The 23,468-nt window shown below is 47.9% G+C and overlaps 1 protein-coding gene across 2 annotated transcripts in view; it reads left to right on the forward strand.

The window, feature by feature from the left end:
• The window catches only part of RFT1 (RFT1 glycolipid translocator homolog), a 33,020-nt gene extending 13,152 nt beyond the window's left edge, over positions 1-19,868 (forward strand). For both annotated transcript variants that reach the window (XM_081106358.1, XM_081106359.1), the window contains 7 exons: positions 4,948-5,026; positions 9,510-9,560; positions 10,610-10,740; positions 12,494-12,638; positions 15,570-15,675; positions 18,690-18,939; positions 19,462-19,868. In XM_081106358.1, coding sequence (XP_080962484.1) covers positions 4,948-5,026; positions 9,510-9,560; positions 10,610-10,740; positions 12,494-12,638; positions 15,570-15,675; positions 18,690-18,939; positions 19,462-19,629 — 930 coding nt within the window. In that variant the 3' untranslated portion in view covers positions 19,630-19,868. The remainder of the gene's footprint in view (positions 1-4,947; positions 5,027-9,509; positions 9,561-10,609; positions 10,741-12,493; positions 12,639-15,569; positions 15,676-18,689; positions 18,940-19,461) is intronic.
• The last annotated feature ends 3,600 nt before the right edge of the window (positions 19,869-23,468 follow it).

The raw sequence follows: 23,468 nt of genomic DNA on the forward strand, positions 1-23,468 counted from the left end.
CTGGATAATTCTTTGTTTAGGAGCTGTCCTCTGCATTGTGGGATGCTGAACAGCATTCTTGATTTATTTTTAATTTAATTTTTTAAAATTGATTTTAGAGAGGAAGGGAGAGGGAGAGAGAGAGAGATAGAAACATCAATAATGAGAAAGAATCATCAATTGGCTGCCTCCTGTACACACACACACACACACACACACACACACACACAACTGGTAATCAAGCCAGCAACCGAGGCATGTGCCCTGCCCAGGAATGGAACAGTGATCTCCTGGTTCATAGATTGACACTCAACCACTGGGCTGCACTGGCCAGGCACATTCTCAGTTTTTACCCACTAGATGCTAGTAGTTTCCACCGCCCAGTTATAACAACCACAGACACTGCCAGACGTCCCCTCGGAGACAAAAACTGTCCCCAGTTGAGAACCCATGTGCTAGGTCCTGTGCCGAGTACTCTACATGCCTTTAGGTATAACAACTCTGTGAGGCGGACACTGTTGTTTGTATTTTACGGTTGAGGAACTGAGGTTTAGTGACTAAACACCTGCCCAAGGTGAAGGTCAGAGCGAGGACAGTACCCTGGAGTGGCTTGGATCCCAGCAGACCACAAGCTATAACCACTGTGTTCCACTCTCTGTCCTGCTGTCGCTTGGTTTTCCCCAGAGCTGGCCTCTGGCACAGACATTCCAGAGTGCTGACAAAGCAGGGACAACCCCTGCGTAGTCCCTCCGCTAGTGTCAGGCCTCTCTGAGGTGACCCACTTTCCCATGTCATCCTCTGAGGATGCTAATGTGTGGAAGCCACGCATAGTCTTTTTCTTCTCAACTCTCCAACTCTTGGTCCATCTGGCCTTCATTTCCTGACTCTTGGGTCAGTGCTGCTGCCTGTGGCCTGGAGCTGCAGGGTGATGCCATACTGCACCGCCTCTGCGCAGTTGCTTCGTGCCCCGCTCCGCTCCGGGCTGGCCTGCTTCCTTCTTCCCCTGCCTGGTGGCTGGCTAGATGTGGTGCGCTTAGTTGAGGTAAGGCTTAACTGGACTTCTCTTTTGTGATTACTTTATTATTTTTTAAAATTTTATTGACTTCAGAGAAGAAGGGAAGAGAGATAGAAACATCAATGATGAGAGAGAATCATTGATCAGCTGCCTCCTGCAGGATCAGCCCACAACCAGTAGTGCGTGTGCCCTGATGGGAATTGAACTGTGACCTTTTGGTTCATAGGTCAGTGCTCAACCATTGAGCCACACCGGCTGGGCTACTTTAAAAAGCTGTAAAATATTTGGGACTTTAGTCTCAGAACTTACGGAATCTCGCTCTACAACTTTTCAAGAAAAGCCAGATATGTTCTGATTTGCTAGATAAGAGTTCTCCATTCTGATCTACTAGATCTTACCTTTAATCTAAAGCAACGTGGTAATTTGGGGATACCACAGGGCCTCATTCTGCCACCTGCCCCAGTGGGACTGAGCATGCAAGAAAGTCCCTCCCTGAGGCTCCCCAGGGCCCACCTGTCCCGGCCTGGCCAGCTGAACCACTGGGCCAGCCCCTGCCCCTGTCAGTATTTTGGGAAGGAGTATTTGGACCATTAGTACAGACAGGAGAGGGTAATGAGTCTGTCAGGTGTGTAACTAACCCTGTGATGGGCTCAGAACTCCAAGTTTCATTTCCTTATCTGTCAAATGGCGATAAGAGTCCATCCCTCCTAACGTGGTTGTGAGAGTCAGATGAGATGGGGCATGTAAGGTGTTGAACCTGGCCTGGCCCCGCTGGGTGACCATAGTGACAGCTGATACCATCATCACCATCATACTGCTGCCCTGAGAGCAGCACTAGCTCCACTGAAATGTCCTCGCCAGGCAGACGCGGTGGCATTGGCGTGAGAGCGCAGCAGTGTTACCCTCAGTCTTTCCCTATAGTACCCATGCTCGTACTGCTGGGAAGAGCCTTGGCCACGAGAAGGTTGTGTGTACCTGTCACACACCGTGGCTCTGTTCCTGCTGACAAACAGCACAGCCCCTGCTGGCTGCTGGCCGGGATATACACATACAGGGTGGTGATTGCTGGGCCTCAGAGGCTGCCTGTGCCCTTGGGATGCAGTACCTGCAGAGGTGAAGCCTGCAGGACTCTGCAGACCTCGAGTCCTATGTTAAAGGTGAGGTCGTTGGGCTGCATGTGCTGTGAGGCCGCTCTGAAGACTTAAGGAATTCTGTGAACGTATTGGAACTTTGGCAAAGAGCCAGATATATAATAAGTGCCATAACTGCATGTGCCTGGCACTGTGCTGAGCACTTTACATGGTTGTCTGTAATCCTCATAGTGTCCTGTGAAATACATTCTACTCCTTCCATTTTACAGAGGAGAAAACAACAGGTTCAGAGAAGTTAAGTGACTAACCCAAAATCACACAGCTGGTTTAGGACCCACTTCTCTCTAGCTTCTGTCTAGTTCCATAGTGTTAACCTCTACGCTATGTAGTTTTGCAAAAGAAATGGCTTACTGCCCCAATTAGTTAGTTATTTACTTAAAGATTTGGAAGTTCCAGGTAAAAGGATTCAGTATTCAAGTGTTTTTTTTTAAGAGATGAGAAAGAAGATGAATTTTTAATCCAGTGGATGACATTACCACTCGCAATACGCCTAACTTGACCCTTTGGAGCAGCTTTCTGCACTTGGGGGCTCCCTCCTATGAAACTGGTCAAACTCACTTTGACCAAGTTGGGAGATTTCTTTCCAGTTCTTATAGAACTCCATCTTTTTAAAGGTACTTACTAAGTCTTAAATTATGATCCTCAAATAATGACTGCCCATATATATCTTTTATATTCTCCACACTTCTGAGTGATTTAATACGGGAGGTCTGCTAATATTTAAGTAAAGCTGAGGAATTTAACCCAGCAAGCATGTATTTAGCAGTATTCTGTGTTAATCACTGTACTAGGTGCCCTGAATAGGGTTCCTGCCTTCAGAATTTGCATTGTGGTAGGGAGTTAAGATGTGTACTCAGCTAACTGCACTACAAGACAGACAGTGTGTGTGTGTGTGTGTGCGCGCGCGTGCATCTGGTGTTAACAAAATGAGGCACAGAGAAGAACTGGTAGATTCCATCTGGGAGCATCGAGGAAGGCTTCATGGAGGAAGCTGCTTTTGATCTGGGCCTTGACACCTGGGTGGGCAGAGGTGAGTGACTCAGATTAAAGCAGAGTGAGCCCCAGAGTTCTGGTGCCCGACCTTCCCTGGAGGTACTGCCCATCACGTTTCACCATCAGTTTCTCCATCAGTGCAGTGAGGCAATGGAATGGCTTGTTGGTCAGAGGACTGCAGGAAAATTCACGGCCTGTAGACCAGCTCAGCAGTACCAACCTACCTCTTGTGAAATAGGCCTCTTTTGACCATCCCACGTGACAAATCCATTCTGAACAGAATGCTAAAAGCCCAAAGAACGCACTTCTTTTCTATTGCTTATCAGACACCTCTGAGAAGAAACCTAATCAGACTTCCTGTCACTTTATTCTTAATGAGCATTTTGGACATAGTAAGCAGTGTAGCCATTCCTTCCGAACGATGGGTTAATTTACTTATTTGTTTTGTTTTAGTCCTCATCCAAGGACATGTTCTCATTGATTTTTTTTAGAAAGAGAGAGGAAGGAAGCGAGAGGGTGAGAAACATCGATGTGGGAGAAGCATCAATTGGTTGCCTCCTGCAAGTACCCTGAACTGAGCCACTCGCTGGAGCATGGGTCTGTTTAAATTGAAGGCATTGGGAGAAAGAAATGCTAAAGTACAAGGTATCATATAGAGATTTTACTCTCCTAAAGAAATTTTTAAAAATAACTCAGCCATCTTCCCATTCACAATCTACCAGCAAGTAGGCTTCAGAAGAGCCTCGCGGGCCAGCTGTAACTGTTTCCTGTAAAGAGCACAGGTCGTGCTGGGGAGAGCCCCCCAGAGGATCACCTGGCATGGGGAACGTGAGAGGTGTCCTGCCCAAAGGTCCTATCCGCGGGATCACTGCCCCAAACATGATGTGGCCCACAGTGCCCCCTGGTGGTGGTAGCGAGTCTGGCGCTCTTTGTTCTGGGGAAAGGAGTGACCCAGTTTCCTTTTCCCTGGGAAGATTTACTCCTGAACTAGAGCTGCCCCTGGCATCTGCTCCAGGTCCAGTGGTGCCCTGGAGGAAGTGTAGTTTGGGAGGGTCAGGCTGCCCTTGCAGTGCCTGGAAGAAAGGCTCTGAAACCAGGGGTGAGGAGATTTGAGAACTGGAAATGACCCCTGCTTTCAGGGGGTACTCTAGACTTGCCCTGTGCTAAGTAGTAAACACCACGTGTGGCTATGGAGCATTTGGAATTGAGGTGAGCTCTAAGTGAAAAATACACACTGGATTAAAACTTAGTACAAAAAATAATGTGAAATGCCTCTAATATTTTTTTACGTGATGAAATGATGATATTTTGGGTTAAATTAACTTATTATATATAAAATTAACTTTTTTTATTTTTATTTTTTTACTGTTCACTGTGGTGCTAGAAAATTTAAAATTATGTATGTGGCCTGCATTATATTTCTACTGGGTAGCGTTGCTCTAACGGTGGACTTTGGGCCAAGAGGAGGGGCCCGGGGACAGGTTCCTTGCGTTAACTTCTGTAGCTACAGCTAGCCTTTTGGAGAGGCGGGGCGGGTCTGGCCTTTGTGCGTGAATCCTGGGGGGCCCCTTACAGGGGTGTGTCGGACAGGGGCACTGTTCTACCTGGAGCTTTTGTCTTCGTGTTTAGGAATGTAAATTCTTTGCCATTATTTGTGGGATGTCTCTGTGTGCTTAGCATTAAGTGAAGAAGCAGTGGGGACTATCTAAGTTGGGATTTAGGGGCCAAAATGAATTTGCCTCTCCTGTAGCATTAACGTACTCTTAGACGTGCAGTGCCTGGGATGTTTCTGTTTGTTTTCTCTTTTAGGCTTTTGTGAATTGGACAGAGGCTAAATTGACTTGGAGTTTTTTCAAACAGTCTTTCTTGAAACAGATTTTGACAGAAGGTGAGTAAAAGGTTATCCTGAGCAGTTAGGAAGCCATAGCATAAGCAAGGGGATCCCATCCCGGCCTCTGCTGTCCACAGCCCTGGGCAGAGGGACCTCAGAAACGCGGCTTCTCATGTAAGGAGAGGGAACCTAGCATCTGCTTAGCTTGATACTTTACTTACTTGTCTTTGTTTATTGTGGATGAAGAAACTGAGGGTCAGTGAGGTTATGTAACTTCTTCGGGGTCTTTTAGTAATGAGAAATAAATTAATTTTGAATCCAAGTCTATCTGCAAAACCCCATGTTATGTCATTTAAATAAATGTATCATAAAAGGATTATATCAATTATAGAAAAATCTGTAGACTCATTAACCTATCCCTTTTTATACACTTTTTTTTGAACTTTGTAAAGAAAAAGAACCAGGTTTTCATCATTTTATTTTCTTAAACAGTAAGATTCACCTTTGTAATAGTTTGGTCAGCCTTCCACTTTTCTAAGGCTTTCCAGGGTAACAGTGATAGACCTCTCGATGCAGAGAGGAGCTAAGCATACATACATCTAATTTTTCTGTGTATGTATACTGGTTTATTTATACCCAGCTTTAGTTCAGAGAATGAGATCTGAGGTAGCTGTAAGCTGCTGAAAGTAGTATTTTCTCTCTCTACATAAGTTTCATATGTCTGTACACCTGTATACCGAATACTGAACATATTTTTAAAACTTTTCAAAAATTGTCTTTTAATTATAAAAATATATAACTCCATTGCAAAAATTTGGGAAAACAAAAAGTTTCCAATAAGTGCACGAATTCATGCACGGGTGAGATCTGGCCCGGGCCTGTTGGGAGGAGGAGACAGTGGGAGGTTGGCTGGCTGGCGTACCCTGATCAGCTGATCAGGGCCAGGCTAGCTGCCGGGAGGGGCTGGGAGGGGCCGTGGGCGATTTGCTGGCGGGCCCCACCCCCGATTGGGGTTGGGGGGACCGATTGGGGGCAGGGCCGGCCTTGGGGAGGGTCTGTGGGCAGTGAGCCAGTCAGCCCCACCCCCAAATGGGGTGGGGAGCCGATTGAGGGTCAGCAGCTGGGGGAGGGGCCGTGGGAGGTTGACTGGCCAGCCCCCACCCCAGTTGGTGTGGGGGGGGCAATCAGGGTGGAGCTGGCTTGGGGGAGGGGTCGCGGGCCGATGGGGTCGGGGCAGATTGGGGGTGGGGAGGGGCTGTGGGCTGTGGACCAGCCGGCCCCTGATCAGAGTGGGGGGGGGCCAATCAGGGGCGGAGCTGGCTAGGGGAGGGGCCATGGGCTAATTGGAGTGGAGGAAGCCTATTGGGGGCGGGTCTGGCTGGCGGGAGGGGCCACAGGCAGTTGGCCAGCTGGCCAGCCAGCCCTGCCCCTGATCAGGTTGAGGGGGCCCATCTGGGGTGGGGCTGGACAGGGAGAGGGGCTGCAGGAGGGTGGCGGGCTGGCCCCATCCCCAGATCTGGCTGGTTCGCTGGCTGCAGTGGGCATCATAGCGATCGGTCGTTCTGGTTGTTACGGCTTTCCGGTCACTGGTTTTTTTATATATAGATTATTTTCCTTCACACATCCCCATCTATCTTTAAAAATATATATTTTTATTAATTTTTAGAGAGAGAGGAAGGGAGAGACAAAGAAAAAATTCAACGTGAGAAACACCAATCTGCTGTCTCACACCCCCTACTGAGGATCAAGCCCAAAACCTGAGCATATGCCTTGACCAGGAATCAAACCTGCAACCCCTCACTGCATAGGACGACGCCCAACGAACTGAGCCATACCAGCCAGGGCTCCCCCCTCTCTCTTCATTTTTAACTAATTATACTTCCAAAGGGAAATAACTCCCTGTAAGCCTCACTTGTCCCATCTGAGTTAAGGGGTAGGACAGGAGGTGTCTGAGGCTCCCTGAGCTTTGAGAGTGCATGGTTCTGGTCTAAGCCTGTAACATTGCCATTACAAAGTGAAACTGTTGGCAGAACTTCTAGGAAGTAAGGATCCGAAGCCTTCGGAGAGCTGAGTGGAGGTGCCTTAACTATGAGTTTCTTGAGAGCTGGAAGGTGCTGTTCACCACTGTCTCCCCAGCACCCTGCTGGGCCTGCACATGATAGGTGTTCAGCAAGTATTTGCTGGTAAAGAAAGGTGTCTGTAGTGCAGTTGTGTTTTGTGACAGTTCACCTTATTGTTAGTTCACCTTGTGTACTTTTTTCCTCCCAGAGTTTTAAGAGCAGTTTAAATGAATTGAGGAATGGATCCAGTCCAAGCAGTGGCGCTAATTGGTTCTCTGGATTGCAGTGGCTGGACATGTGTTGGCAGCAGCAGATGAAGCTAGCTACGCACTCAAGCCTCCTGAGCTGGGCCTGGAAGGGGCACCGAGTGCTTGCTCACTCCACGGTTGGGCCGCCCTGGCCTGACTGGCAGAGGGCCATTAGGAACTTCTCAGGGCCTCCATCTCCATGGCTGTGAAATAAGGAAGTGGCTTGACAAGGACTCCCAGATTCTTTTTCTCTCAAAGCTACAGCTCTGAGAAAGTTGAAATCATTCATTGTAATAGCAAAAAATGAGTATGCTCTTACCTTCTGCCCCCACATTTCCTGAACACTGCGTGCCAGGTGCTGAGAATACACAGATGGATGAGTAGCAGGCCACGAGCTTAAAGAGCTCATTCTCTCATCAAAGAGGCACAATTGTGTGGTTAACTCTGACTCAGAGCTGCGAGGACTGTACTTGGAAATGTGACCTCATTCGCCAGACATCTCTTGTGTGTCCTCTCACTTCCTGGTGCTCCTCTAGGAAACCAGGGAAATGGAGATGACCGAGACAGGGTTCCTGCCCTCAGGGAGCTTACAGAGTAGAGAGGGAGAGGCCCATTGTGGCAGAACACAAGGAGTTCCCTGCAGAAATGCCATCCTAGGCGGTGAGAATGCCACGAGCCAGCCTGACTCAGAGCAGCTGGAGAGGCTAAAGCCTGGTAGGATGTAGCTGAGGATGATGGTTTGATGGGAGGTGGGGATGAGGTTGGTGAAGGGAGGCCAAAAATATAGCTTGGGGATAGCTTATAAAAGCCTCCAAATTCAGAATTAAGGAGCCCGGACTTTTTTGCAGACATTAAGAGGCCATTTAAAGGTGTGAAAGCAGGGATTGACTGAAGAGCTAGATTTGTAAAAGCTGGAACTGTTAGCGGTGAGGATGGTTGGAGTAGTGCAGAGATGCAGACGGGAGTGAATTCAGCCATTGGCCCGTGCCTGAGGACCATGGAGGTCTCTGCTCAGGGCAGTGGCTGGGAGATTGTAGGGAGGCAAGGGCCAGAGAGACTTCAGAGACCGCTGCTTCTAGTCTCCTAATATTGCCTTTTTTTTTCCTTTTTATTTTTAGCAAGTTGCTAGGAGGTGAGAATTTGCTCTGTAGGGCTATGGGCACTCCTCGGTGTTTATTGCCATATGGTCAGTGCTTCCCATTCACAGATAATATGAAAATTGGGGGTGGGGGAGTAGGGCTCTGGGCCCTGTCTTCTCCGTGAAGGCATTAGGCTTAGATTTGAATCGTGAGCGTGGGCTCCAGAGCCTTGCCGGCCTCCATGGAGCGTTCTCCTCCTGGAGAGGAAACTTTTAATGAGTCTGTGCTCATAACCATGGACCTTTCGTTTTATAGAATTCACACTCACATCATCTGATCTCCCTTAAAACTTGGGACAATTACTTTCATTATTAATATTTTAGTAATCTCCCTGTACTTAAAAACAACTTATCAGACTGGTTTTATTGATTTTGTTTTATTTGGTTTTTAACTGGTTTGGAGATTTGCTGTCAATAAATCCCCCAGCACTTTCTAAGCTGCTACTATTTTGAGCTTATTTGAAATCTACATTAGGACAAGGAATGTTTCTTTAATTATCTAATTTTTCTCCTTTCAGATATTTGCCAACAGGAAAAGTTGATAGATGATAAGAGAAAAGGAAACAGCCCTAACCGGTTTGGCTCAGGGGATAGAGTGTCGGCCTGCGGACTCAAGGGTCCCAGGTTCGATCCCGGTCAAGGGCATGTACCTTGGTTGCGGGCACATCCCCAGTGGGGGTCGTGCAGGAGGCAGCTGATCGATGTTTCTCTCTCATCGATGTTTCTTTCTTTTTTTTTTTTTTAATATATTTTTATTGATTTTTTTACAGAGAGGAAAGGAGTGGGATAGAAAGTTAGAAACATCGATGAGAGAGAAACATTGACCAGCTGCCTCCTGCACACCTCCTACTGGGGATATGCCCGCAACCAAGGTATATGCCCTTGACCGGAATCGAACCTGGGACCCTTCAGTCCACAGGCTGACGCTCTATCCACCGAGCCAAACCGGTTTTGGCTCATCGATGTTTCTAACTCTCTATCCCTCTCCCTTCTTCTCTGTAAAAAAATAAATAAAATATATTTTAAAAAAAGAAAAGGAAACAAGAAAATAATGTACAATTAAAATGCTAATTACTTTGCTTTTCTATTTGCAGGGGAGCGATATGTGATGACATTTTTGAACGTGTTAAATTTTGGCGATCAGGGTAAGATGAAATTCTGTAGTGTTTTAATTAAAGGGGAATACTGTTAGTAGATACTTCCTCATATTTTCTCTGCATTTTGATATGATTAATGAAAATGAACCTAGGAATTATATAAAAGGAAGATTATGAAAACATGAATCCTGAAGATTGAAAATTGTAGGCCTTTATTAATATATACAGTGTACTGACTCTCCCTTCTCCTGCGACCTGGGTGGCAGGTTCTCTGTTGAGATCCTGCCTTACCCTGCTTTCCGCAGAGCTCTGACGCTCATTTGGGGGTGGGAGGTGCTAAGAGGAGAGAAAAGGGAGCTCATCATCACAGTTACAAAGATATACCCCATGCTTGTGTGGGTGTACTTAAAAACAGCTTACCAGGCTGGTTTTATTGATTTTGTTTTATTTGGTTTTTAACTGGTTTGGAGATTTGCTGTCAATCCCCCAGCACTTTCTAGGGCTCAGTTTTTTCATATTTATTTTTTTTAATATAACCTTGGAGTAGTGGAAATAAAAATAGGAAAAAATCCACGTGGTATTAATGACTTTTATAGAAAAGTGCTGGTGAAGGAAGTATTCTGTATCTTATTGTTATTAATCCTCACCCGTGGATATTTTTCCATTGATTTTTAGAGAGAGTGGAAGGGAGGGAGAGAGACAGAGAGAGAAACATCGATGTGAGATAGACACATCAATTGGTTGCTTCCTGCACATGTCCTGACCAGGGCTAGAGATTGAGCCTGCAGCTGAGGTACGTGCCCTTGACCAGAACTGAACCTGGGACCCTTCATTCTGCAGGCTGACGCTCTATCTACTAAGCCAAACTGGCTCGGGCTGTATCTTAATTGTCAACGTCATTGTCCTAGTTGTGACATTGTACTCGAGTTTTGCAAGATGTTACTCTCAGGGAAACTGGATCTATTATTTTTACAACTACACGTGACTATAGTTATATCAAAAAGTTTTAGAAATTGAATTAGATAAAAAGTTAATAGTGCTGGGAAAATTCAGAGGAAACCCCAGTAGGATTGCTGTTTCTTCCTTTTGTTTTGTAGGTGTATATGATATAGTGAATAATCTTGGCTCCCTTGTGGCCAGATTAATTTTCCAGCCAATAGAGGAGAGTTTTTATATATTCTTTGCGAAGGTGCTGGAGAGAGAAAAGGATGCCACACTTCAGAAGCAGGTAGTCCTGGTTCTTATGTCACCATCTCAAATGAACTCTCTGTCTAATTGCAAGATAAATAGACAAAAATGTGGAGCAGTCTGTTTCCCTTCTGTCTGATCTGAAATTTCCTTCTAGATTTCATTTTTCTACACCAAGCATGTCAAACTCAAAGGCTAACACGGGCCAAATAAACAAGGTTTAAGTTTATGTGGGCCGCAAAAAACCAAAAGCTTCAACTTTCATAGGAAGGTTTATTTTGATAAAGACATGCTGAATAATAAGGGTTGAAATAAATGAGTAGTCGTTAACATAAAATAATAGAACATTTTAATAAAAATTAATACTTTTTCTTGAACATTAACTTACCAGACAGTGAATAACTGCACAAATTAATAAGCGTCATGCAAATAAACCTATTTTTCTTGTTCTCCAAAAGTGAAATATTTTCTGTTGCGCACACCAAACAAGTCAGTATAAGACTAATGACGTGGCAATCAGCTGCTAAAATATTCACTGCTAGTATTAGTGGAGAGAAATGGTGCGCCTGCATGTAAGGCACATAAGGGAAATGAATGCAACATGATTATAGTAATCAGTCATTAGCTAACCGTGTAGTTCGTTATTAATAATTATGTATAACAGGATATTGTAAAAATTAAATTACAAAATTTTCATTAAGACGTTCCTTACCTACCGTTACGTTGGCTGGGCCGCAAAAGCATTTGTTGTGGCCGCATGCGGCCTGTGGGCCGTGAGTTTGACTGCTTGTTCTCCACACTCTGAATGCGCTGGCAGGACCCTGTGCTCATGTCTTCTTTCACAGCCTCTCCCTTTCTCACTGGCTGGCCCTTTCTTTCCACCTTTTGCCCCTCTTTTTGGCCTTATTCTTGACCCAGCCCTCTCAGAACTCTCGATGGCTGTCCCCAACGCAGCACAGACCCCCTCTCTGGTCTCGTCTTGGGTGTAAGACTCAGAGGTGAGCCAAGGGACTCAGGGACTGGGGCAAGGCTGACTGAGAACCTGGGGAGGGAAGGACCTGGTCATTCGGTTTCTCTCGCCACACCAGTTGTGTAAGCTTCTTAAGGATTGTGAAATGGCCAGAGCTACATTCTGACCGTGAGAATCTACATACTCCAGTTGGTAAATACAGAAGAGATTTTAATCCAGAAGCATTTGGTTATATAAACTTCCCCTTTTCTAAAACCATTGAAAATGTCTGGATACTGAACACACCGTTGGAGTTTGGTCGCATACACCAAAAGGTTATTATTTTAGAATTAAAAGCAAGCTAAGGCGGCCTCTTACATGTTAGACACTTTGCAAAATATAGTTTAAGCACAGTATCTCACAATGAGCTAATCTGCTTCTCAATTTGACTGAGGAATATTTCCCAAGTGCACTGACAGGAACCTCAGGATTTGGAGATGTTTGTCAAGAGAAGAACACTGACAAAGGCAAAGCTAGCTAGCAGTGCAAAACATTGCTATCTCATTTAAGAATAAATATCTGAGGGGACAGTGAGTGTTTCCTAAGAAACGTTAGACATAATTTATCCTAAATGAGTTAGACACGAAGCCGCCCCTGTACTCCCGAAGGAGGCCCACACTGTCCTTTCCTTCCGTTGCTGATTGACAGACAGTGCGGGCTGCAGAAAGCAGTGATGCCCTCACCAGCTGAAGGAGTGGCCAGGAAACCGCACAGGGGAGGCCAGATGTGAGGCTTTCCTTTAGCTCATGATTCATCCAACTTCCTTCCCTCTCCCCGGCACCAGGAGGATGTTGCTGTGGCCGCCACGGTTTTGGAGTCCCTGCTCAAGCTGGCCCTGCTCACCGGCCTGACCATCACCGTTTTTGGCTTTGCCTACTCTCAGCTGGCTTTGGATATCTATGGAGGGGCCATGCTTAGCTCAGGATCAGGTATGCACAAGAGTTGCCAGATGTGTTCTTATTTCTGAACAGAATGAACAGAAATAAGAGAGTCTTATGAAATTCAAGAGCTTGTGCGCACACATTGAATCTCTGTTGTCTCGGGGGAATTGTTAGTGGCAGGGCTGTGGGTGGAACTCTTCCCCTCATAGGAGGTCAGACCAGGTGGATCTGTTCCCCCACCTCATTGAAGAAGTTGCTAAGAATCCTTGCTTGCCCTGGCCGGGGTGGCTTGGTTGGAGTGTGGTCCCATACACCAAAAGGTTTCGGGTTTAAATCCTATTCAGGGCACATACCTAGGTTGCAGGTTCTATCCCTGGTTGGGGTGTGTACCTGAGGCAATGATCGATGTTTCTCTCTCTCTCTCTCTCTCTCTCTCTCTCTCTCTCTCTCTCTCCCTCTCTCCCTCTCTCCCTCTCTCCCTCTCTCCCTCTCTCCCTCTCTCCCTCTCTCCCTCTCTCCCTCTCTCCCTCTCTCCCTCTCTCCCTCTCTCCCTCTCTCCCTCTCTCTCTCTCTCCCTCTCCCTTCCTTTCTCTAAAAACCAATAAATAAACAACCTCAGGTGAGGATTAACTTTTAGAAAAAAAAAAAAAATCCTTGGCTTTCCTCTTAGGCCTAAACTGGGTTTGCCAGGTGCTTCCATATGCCCCCTCCAGGGCAGGGGTGGGAACCTTTTTCCCAAGGGCCATAGGATATGACTCACTTAATATAAATGTATGTTGCTATGAAAAAAGCTCGTAGATTTATTGAGTTTCAAGTCCCGCCTGCGATTGCCTTGGCAGGGCCAGACCAAATGATTTCTCAGGCCTTATACGGTGAGGGTGAAGGAGGAAGGCAGAGAGCAGGCTGTAATGAGCCTCCACTTGGTACTGAACACACTGAAGATAGTCAATACGACATAAATCTCACGGCCTGATGCATAAAAGCCTTTGAAGGATAACCCAGAGCCACTTGCAGAGAATAAAATTGATCTCGGCAAATGAAATTGTACATATAGTCCAGTGACTCGGTGTTTGAAGGAGGAAGGCATTGACTGTGTCGAGCTCTGAAAGACTGGGAGCCCGGGCCACCACCATCTCGCAGCACTTGCTCGGCCCTGGATGGCACCACTTTCAGAATGCGCTGGGCATAGGCTGGCAGTCCATTTCAGTGTTTCCTCTTGGGTTTAGCAAAGGGGTTTTGCATTCCTCAGGTCACTAGACAAGGACCCTGACGACTTCTTTCTGCTGGCCCATCTCAACGTGAAGAGCTTTGTCAGTTGCCATTTTGTAAGTCCTCGGGCATGCTTTAGTCTCCGCTGTAGCTTTAGTCTCTGCTATGATGAGCCCAGACTTCGGTATTAGGAAAAGAACAAAGGCCATTAAGTTTGGAGAAACTCCTGCTGTGAAATCAGTGCCAGGCGTGCAGCTCCCTGGGGCTCCTGCTGGGAGAAGTGTGTTTCTATCAGGCAGCTGCAGGGAGGCCTCAGTGGGAAGCCAGTAGTGAGTCTGTGCAGACTGGGACTCGGCTGTTTCACAGCAGCTCTGCCCCTTTAGGAAGGTGATCACCTAGGAGCAGCCTTTAATGTAGTGATCCCAGGAGTTGCCAGGAGGAGAAGGCTGTCCCATCCATGGAATGTTCACCCAGAGGAGTAATCAATCTCAGAAGACACATAAACGACTGTGGATGTGTAGTCCTTTTACTCCAGTGGGATGCTGGTGCCGGGTTTGAGCTTTGATAATAACATTTATCAATTAAAAGGGTAGTGTTAGTTGATTTCTAAGGTAAAATGCCTCTAATGGTTTATGTCACAGTCATTAATAACTTTAGACTCAAAAAGGTATTCTCAGTATCCTCTTCACAGATGGTCGGTCAGGTTTCTTAGTCTGTGAAAAGAGCCTGTGGTTTCGGGTGCCACCAAGTTCTTCAGGGCCGTCGGCATCTCTTGCCTGGCCAGGCTGCACCAGCGTCATGTCCCAGCAGGGTCTTCTAGCCTTGTCTCCGCATTATAGCTGCCTCTCATTTTGACCAAACTTGAGCCTCTGTAAAGCCCATCGTGGCTTCTGGTAGGGTCAGCGTGTCTCCCAGGGTACCTGCTAGCTTTCCTTCCCTCGTTTCCACTCCCCCTCATCTCCTTGCCCTGCTCCCGACTCTTTGAATGGATGGCTCGCAGTTAGTTTATCCTTCACTTGTTGATGTCGGTTTGGGCTGTTATATGTAAAACTGCTGAGGACGTTTATGTACAAGTGTTTTTGTGAACAGGTGATTTTTCTTCTGTGGGAAGTATACCTAGGGGTGGTATTGCTGGCTCACAGATTGGGCATATGTTAAATTCATTACCAATTGCTAGGCTGTCTCTTAATAACGGCCCTCTTAAACTGGGGGTCAGTCCCATTTTTAAGGCTTCTGATCGTTTGTTAGCAGATTTTTTCAAAGCTTGTTAGTTAGCTATAGAGCTGCATTACTTTGTTATAGAAAAAAATAACACGGTGGGCTCTGGTCTCCCTGCGGATTTGTGGGTGTTCTCTCCCTGAAGCTGCCGGCTGCTCCTGTTCTCCCCAAGGTCTTTTCTTCAGGACCTTTTCAACGGTGGTTTTCTTAGCGCAGCCCTCGTGCCCTGAGTGCTCCAGCCAGCAGGCCTCTCCGTGCTGGTTTAAAAAGCGAGATTAGTTTGCTGGCCAGATAAGCTTTTAGCTGTTAAGCAAGAGATCTATGCATTTATTCATACGTATCCTTTTGTTTTTAGCTGTTTGTTTTAGTCGGTGCCATGGAATGCTAGGAGTCCTTCCAGGTCATTAAGACCATAGGCTTCAGCATGCATTTGCCCCTGATGATACCAGCTCATGACCCTCTGCTGGTGTTCTCTGGCCACCCCGCCAGCCTGAGGGTGGGTGTGGGCCTCCCGTTTGGGCTGTGGCGGCTCAGTGGGTTGTTTCCTTACAGGTCCTGTTTTGCTGCGAACTTACTGTCTCTACGTTCTCCTGCTTGCCATCAATGGAGTAACCGAGTGTTTCACATTTGCTGCCATGAGCAAAGAACAGGTGGACAGGTGGGTGACCTTAAAGACACACCTCTCATCATGGCCTTTAGCCAAAGTGAAGTAACGTGCCATCTCATTTCTTTTCATTCTGGACCTGCCCTTACGAAAGGCTCTCTTAGAGGTGGCGCCTAGCCGCTAGTACAGCCTTTCCAGGCTCTCCACTGCACACCCCACGTCGGTGGAGGAAGGGATCTGGGCCTGAGGGCTGTCAGTCCAGGTTTGCAGAGACGTGCACGAGACAAGCTCTACTCCCGCACTTCCCTGCTTACTGCTCCAGAGGGTTACCACGGGGCTTCTCCAGGATTCAGAGTCCTGTCCCTGAATCTTACTTGTGGGTCTTTAAGAATCTCAGGATCTGTGACATTTCTCTCAGAGAAAGGCTCATGTGAACATACATGTTTTTGCCCATTTTTCTCATCCATTGACAACAGATCAGAACCTCTGCCCCGGAACCTCAAGCAGTGGTTCTTAACCCTGGTTGTGAATCAGAATCCCCATGGGGCTTGCTAGAAATGCAGACTGTTGCCCACCTACTTCCACCACTCTGTCTCCTACCACACCTGCAGAATCAGCAGGCTCCTAACTGTGTGTGTGTGTGTGTGTGTGTGTCTAAAAGCTCCTCAGTGATTTTGACATGAACTGCTCATTAATGAACTCAGGATCTTTCATCTCTTGTGTCCAAATACCAAAAGCAGCAAGGCTGTATCTTAAGGTATCACTACAGGATGAGGTGAGAAGAGTGATGAAAGGGATAGGGAGAAGGAGAGAGAGTAGAAGGGGTGGGTGCAGGTAATGGGATGAAATGGGATGAGGAGCCCTCGTTATCCCTTTGGTCTCTGGGGTGAGGGGGGCGTTCATGCTGCCTCTAAACTGCCTTGAGTGCTGCTGAAAGCCCTGAGGCCAGTGGTGGGGGTGGGATGGGAAAGGGTAGTTCACGGAGTTGGGGAGCCCTTCCTCTCATTCAAAGCAGCCTCTCTGCCCCTGTTGGACTGTCTCACAAAGAAGCTTGTGACTGTGTTGGCTACACCATAGTTTAGAACTTGAGTTTAGGGCAGCAGACCCCAGACTGACCAGGTTCCCTTAGGAAGTTCTAGCCCCTCCTAGACCAACAGAACTAGACTTGTCGGGGCCTGGGCCAAGGGGTCTTCCATTACACAGCTCCAGGAGATTCCAGTGACAGCTGGGCCCGAGGAACTGCTGGCCCAAATCAGCTTTCACAGTAGAAACGACTTTGAGCTCTGTGACCAGTACATGTTCAGGGGCCGTGACTGAAACTTCCTGCTTTCACGAAGCAGTAAGTTCGCCAGTTATGCACAGGACATGCTGATAGTTTTTAATTCTCTTGTTTCATTTTTATTATTATTTTTTGTTATTAATCCTCACCGAGGATATTTTTTCCATTGATTTGTGTGTGTGTGTGTGTGTGTGTGTGTGTGTGTGTGAGAGAGAGAGTGGAAGGGAGGGGGAGGGAGGAGGAGAGAGAGAAACGTCCATGTGAGAGACACATTGATTGGTTGCCTCCCACACATGAATTGAACCTGCAACCCAGGTATGTGTCCTTGACTGGAAATCGAATCCAAAACCCTTTGGTGAGCAGGCTGACACTCTGACCACGGAGCAACACTGGCCAGGGCTGTTGTTTTATTTTTAAACTGCCATATCATGACCCACTAAATTGATTTTCCAGACTACTTTTTGGACACAACATATAGTTTTCAAATAATGGTCTTGACATGGTATTTACTTCAGATAGTTAAGTTTAATTTTGAAATATTAAACATATATATGTAATATTTCTATTGATTTCAGAGAGGAAGGGAGAGGGAGAGAGAAATAGAAACTTCAATGATGAGAGAGAATCATTGATTGGCTGCCTCCTGCACGCCCCCCACTGGGGATTGAGCCCACAACCCGGGCATGTGCCCTGACCAGAATTGAACCCTGACCTCCTGGTTCATAGGTTGAAGCTCAACCACTGAGCCGTGCTGGCCTGGCAGTGACTTGCTGCTTTGAAATCAGAGAAGCAGAAGGAGCAGTACAGTCCATCCAGTCGTAGACTCCAAAGAGCCCTAGAGATGCAGAGGGAGAAGGAAGGATGTGCAAGAGTCTGGGGACACTGGAGACGATCCAGGCCTGCTCCCTGTTTACATCTCATTTTGGAGGCTGATCATTTGCTTTGAATGATGTCCACCAGCCAAGGGTACGGGGCTTCTGCATTTGGAAGGAAGTGGTGTGCAGTGCTAGAGTTTAGGGGCCAGGGGTCAGGGGGAGTGTTGGCTCCCTCCCCAGGCAAGTTACTCAGACTCCGTGTGCCTGGTTTCCTTGTCTGCAAATGAACCTGAACTCCCCGGGGAAGGCTGTGTGTTCATTCATTCAGGCACCGTGGGCTGGAGGGTGGGGAGGGGGAGGCAAGACGGGGTACACGGTGCCTGACACAGAGTTAGCCTTTGTATATAATTGTTACCCGTGTCATATTCTCCTGCCTCACATTGAAGACTTGGGCTGAATAGGATTATTTTGTGTTTTGATTACAAAGTGCCCCTTAAGTGAACCAATTATTATCCTTAAAAAACCATAACTATCTTGAGTTGCTCATTTTCTTCAGTCTTCACCCGAGGACATGCTTTTATTGATTTAGAGAGAGAGGAAGGGAGAGGGAGAGAAACAGTGTGAAAGTGAAACATCAATCAGCTGCCTCCCATGCATGCCCTGACCAAGAACCTAGGTATGTGTCCTGACTGGGAATAAACTGGCAACCTTTCGATGCACGGGATGCCACTCCAGCCCACTGAGCCACACCGGTCAGGACACGAGTTGTTCATTTTCTTACTCTTCTATTCAGGGGTAGGGGGGACAGTGACATTTCCATGTTATCTTTAGAGCATGAAAATGTTATGAAAACCAGCTGGACTACGGGGACTTGCAGGTGCTTTCCATGACTGCATGTTCACAGCCACTTTTTTTTTGCAGTTCTGTCTTAGGGCAAGTTGTCACTGCCCCGCGTTGCTTGTTTCCCTCACCAGGTACAACCTCACAATGCTGGCCCTGTCATCTTCATTCCTGGTGCTGTCCTACCTCCTGACCCGCTGGTGTGGCAGTGTGGGCTTCATCTTGGCCAACTGCTTTAACATGGGCATTCGGATCACAAAGAGCCTTTGGTTCATCCACCGCTACTACCGTGAGAGCCCCCACAGGCCCCTGGCAGGCCTGCAGCTGTCGCCCTTCCTCCTGGGAGCGTTTGCCCTCAGTGGTGGGATTACTGGTGTGTCAGAGGTGAGAGTCCCTGAAGCAAGCTGTCCCCTGTTCCTCCCTCTAGGCTTCCCTTCCTGCTCTGCCTGAAGCAGTTGGACAAGTATTTCCCACCTCTGTCCCTCCCCCGAAGCCTCTAGGACAGCATCTTTTTTTTTTTTTTTTTTTTAATATATTTTATTGATTTTTTACAGAGAGGAAGGGAGAGAGATAGAGAGTTAGAAACATCGATGAGAGAGAAACATCGATCAGCTGCCTCCTGCACATCTCCTACCGGGGATGTGCCCGCAACCCAGGTACATGCCCTTGACCGGAATCGAACCCGGGACCCTTCAGTCCGCAGGCCGACGCTCTATCCACTGAGCCAAACCGGTTCCGGCCAGGACAGCATCTTAGGATGCTGTTAGCCTTGGGGATAGGGTAGACCCTCAGTGCATAGTTGTCACGCCCTTGATCTGACTCAGAGTTGGAACAGTGGGCCCCTGCTTCCCCCGGCTTGCCCCAGAGGAAGGAGGCCAGGGCGGTGACCACGGTTTCTTTCCACAGGCGTTCCTCTGCTGTGAGCAGGGCTGGCTGGCCCGGCTGGCGCACGTGGTGGTGGGGGCCTTCTGTCTGGGAGCGACTCTGGGGACAGCGTTCCTCACCGAGACCAAGCTGATCCACTTTCTGAGGACTCAATTAGGTGCGTCCAGACTTGCTGACAAAATGACGTGACCTTAGGGATTCACTGACACCTGTGCACCTGGGCCAGCTGTGGGCAGAGCACGTTTCCTGGGCAGAAGGGCCCTGCAGAGGGGTCTGCGGAGTGAGGCCCACCCAGGCTCGTGAGGCGTTGGGGAGAACCACCCGACCAACATGGACTGTCCACCCGAAGTCTTCCTCAGGAAGCAGGGGTTCCATGTTTACGGGAAGACCAAAAGCTTTTAAAATAAATACAATTATTTTTTCCACCATTTTGTTCTGATCAGCATTTTCCTTTTGAGTGATGTATTCATTCCTTTTGGGTGTGATTGACCTTGGGAGCTACATGCTCCAACAAACTACACCTTAGATGTTAATAGTTAGTCATCTGGTTCAGAGAAAGAGAAGCGCCGTTTTACCCCTCACCGAAATATTTGACTTATTCTCTGAAAGAAGGAAGGAAAGCTGATGTTAGGCACCAAACAAGAACAAAGGAGACCCTGGAATGTAGCTTTTCTCGTGTCAGCCCTGTGGTCTGGGTTTTTAGAGAAAGAGAAATGTTGCTCAATAGAAATCCAAGCAATGAAAACATGAAGTCTTCCAGCTCACATTTCCCGAAGCTCACTGGGGATCACATGTCATCCTCCCTGTGTTCCCTGGGCCAGCACGTGCCTTCCCAGAGAGGTGCAAGCTGGCTCAAGGCCCCTGGCCTGGCCACCTGAAAGACAGGGTTTGGAAGGACACTGTGATCCAATGGGAGCTACCTTGTCCGCGGAAGGAAACCTTGCTTTGCAGCTGCGTGACTTCCCACAGGAGATGCACAGATGACAACCAAAGTTGAATAGATGTATCTTTTTTTCTTTATGTAATAAAATAGGGTAAATTCTCTGTGGCAAGTAGCACAGGCCCTTCCACTGACCCATGACTTCCAGCACTCGTCAGTACACCCGAATTCCAGCCCCAGGACAGGAGTGGCAGGCCCTCGGGCCTGGTCCTCCAGGATACAATGGGTGACCCGGCTAAAGTTCACCTCTCTTCACCCTCCCGCACCCAACAGGCAAGATCACCAAGCATTGTTCCTAGGCAGCAAAGGGTTTTTCTTCTTTCATTAATGTACCAATTTCTTTGCATCTGGTTGACATTTGGAGCTACATACGCGAACCGCACCTTGAATGTTGGCAGTAATCATCCAGCCCTGAGGTCCCCACACTTCCTGTGTTTACACTCAGAGCAGGTTCACCTGGGCCAGTCAGGGCAACTAGTACCTGACAGTGATGTGGCTAAAATGCAGGCATTTCGATCCGGGGTGGGGAATGTCGGGCCCGTGAAATCATTTGGTCTGGCCCTGCCAAGGCATTAGGGGTGAGTTAATTAAATGTTTGATCAAATGTAGCAGGCTCATTTTTAAGTTGATAATTTTGTGTGACCCACAAATGATGTTACAAATACCCAAATGGCCCTCGGCAGAAGAAAGGTTCCCCACCCTGATTTGGATCCACTGGCCCTGAGCCAGAAGGAGGGCCGAGGACCCAGACCCAGCAGCACACTCAGGTTAGGGCCCAGGCACCTGCACACCTTTTTATCTATTCAAGGGAGAGTGTTTTTTTGTACTAATGGTGGTGTTGGCGGGGGGGGGGGGGGGGGGGGAAGTAGCTAAATGCAAGGTGTGACTGAGCAATCGGAGGCCCTCTAAAAGCATGGCCTTCGTCATGCTTTTGTAAGGCAGGGCCAGGCCAGCTCAGAAGAGCGGGTTGTCCCCTGGGGCAGGGTAGGCGGCACACACAGAAGGCAGCCCTCCCTCCGGTGCACTTTTTTGTCTCTTGAGTGTGTGGAAATGTGTCTTTAGCCTTCAGAAGTTCCTTCTCTGCTGCCGCTGACCACCCTCATCCTCTAGGACAGTGGTTCTGAACCTTCTGGCCCTTTAAATACAGTTCCTCGTTGAGACTAAACCATAAAATTATTTTCGTTGCTACTTCATAACTGTAATGTTGCTACTGTTATGAATCATAATGTAAATATCTGATATGCAGGATGGTCTTAAGCGACCCCTGTGAAAGGGTCGTTCGACCGCCAAAGGGGTCGCGACCCACAGGTTGAGAACCACTGCTCTAGGACCTTGTCACCCACCCCAGGCCCACTTGACCCCAGACTCAACACATGGTCTCTGAACTACCTGCCTCAGAATCCCCTGGATCAGTGGTCGCCAACCAGTGGTCCGTGGACCACTGGTGGCCCGTGAGGTCCGAAAGGTTGGCAACCGCTGCCCTGGATTCAGTGTAAATGAAGGTTCCCAGGACCTACTCCAGACCTTTGGAATTGCATCTTTGGGGGCAGGTTCTGGGATCAGGTTTTTGGCAAACCGAGGTGGGCACACCATTTGTCCTCGTCAGTCTCGGAACCCAGTGTGAACTGGTCGTGCACACGTTCACCACATCCGCTCCCTGCTCCAGGAAAAGGCAGCATGGCCGACTTCCCAGGTCCTCAGGCGCAGAACCACCCAGGCTTCTGCCGCCTCCAGCAGGACAGCGAGCACCATTCTCACCTCGAGCAGCCCGCCTTCTCCCAGGAAGGGTTTTTGGAGGGAATCACACTTTTGTTTTGAAGTGACACTTAAAATACAGCAAGGTTCCTTCTCCATGGAAACAAGCCTCTAAAGTACATCCTTTTAGGAAATGAAGAAGCCTTTGGTGGTGAGAATAACAGTATTTGTGTGTGTGTGTGTGTGCTGCTCTGGCCACAAGTGTGTTGGTAACTTCAGACCTGGCCTGTCAGATCCCTCAGGGAGGGCTGCTGCTGCTGCTGCTGCTTGGTGCTTAGTCAGCAGCGACTCCTGCCTGGCTGGGGGTGGGGTGACGGGGTGGGGGGGAGGGAGGGGAGGGGGGGGGGCAGGCTGTCTCTGTCCCACTCCCTGCCGCTCCCCAGCCTCATTCAAGCAGGGCACGTTCTCCTGTCATTTTCTTTTCTTTCATTTCTTTTTTTTTAATTTAAATTATTTATTGTTTAAAGTATTACATGTATCTCCTTTTCCCCCCATTGACCTCTCCCGGTACTCCCACCCCCCAGCTGTCATTTTCTTTACTCATGATTCATGTTGCTGATTGCATGCCAATCCCCTGATTTTAATATCAATAAATTATTTTCTTCATATCTTCAGCTCTTTCTTTAATACCCCTCCTCTTTCCAAACAGGAAGAATATTTTTCTTAAACTTCAAAGGGAAAGTAGGTAAATAGCTTTGAGTGTGTAAACCATTCTGTTCCTCACCGGATCATTTCTCCCTGCACTGACGTGACTGGACCGTGATTCCGCCTGACCGTCTGACCGTCTGGCCGTCTGACCGTCTGACCGTCTGACCGTCTGACCCGGTGGTTACCGGCCTCTGCATCTGGGACTGAAAAGCCTGGCACTTTATTCACTGCTCCCCGCCCCCCACCCCCCCAGCAGTGTTCCCATCGTTCATTGCTCTTTTCTCTCTCCTGTCTTCTGTGTCTGGCCTGGCCCTTGTCTTGGTCATGTTTTTAAGTTAAGCAGCCATTCTTCGGTGGGTCAGGACTAATATCAGTAGTGGGGAGGCCAAGGGTGTGATTTTAGGCAGTGTGATTCTTAGGGAGTTCCCTCGCCCTTCTATCTTAATCAGTGCTTAACTTTCCTTCCATTGAAACAAAAGGCTATTATTCCATCCCCCAGAGAAGGACCCAGTGACTCATCCACACGGATGGACGTGTAAAATAACCCCTTCGAGGATTCTTTCCTGAGCAGCACAGGAGCTGAGAGCATCAGCACCTGAAGGAGAAGGGGCTCAGGTGAGAGGCTGTGCAGGTCTCAGAAGGTAGGGGCTCGGAGTGCTGCCGTGTGGCTTCTGGGAGGCATAGA

Source organism: Myotis nattereri, assembly GCF_964212035.1.
Source record: "Myotis nattereri genome assembly, chromosome: 14".
Classification (NCBI taxonomy): Eukaryota; Metazoa; Chordata; class Mammalia; order Chiroptera; family Vespertilionidae; genus Myotis; species Myotis nattereri.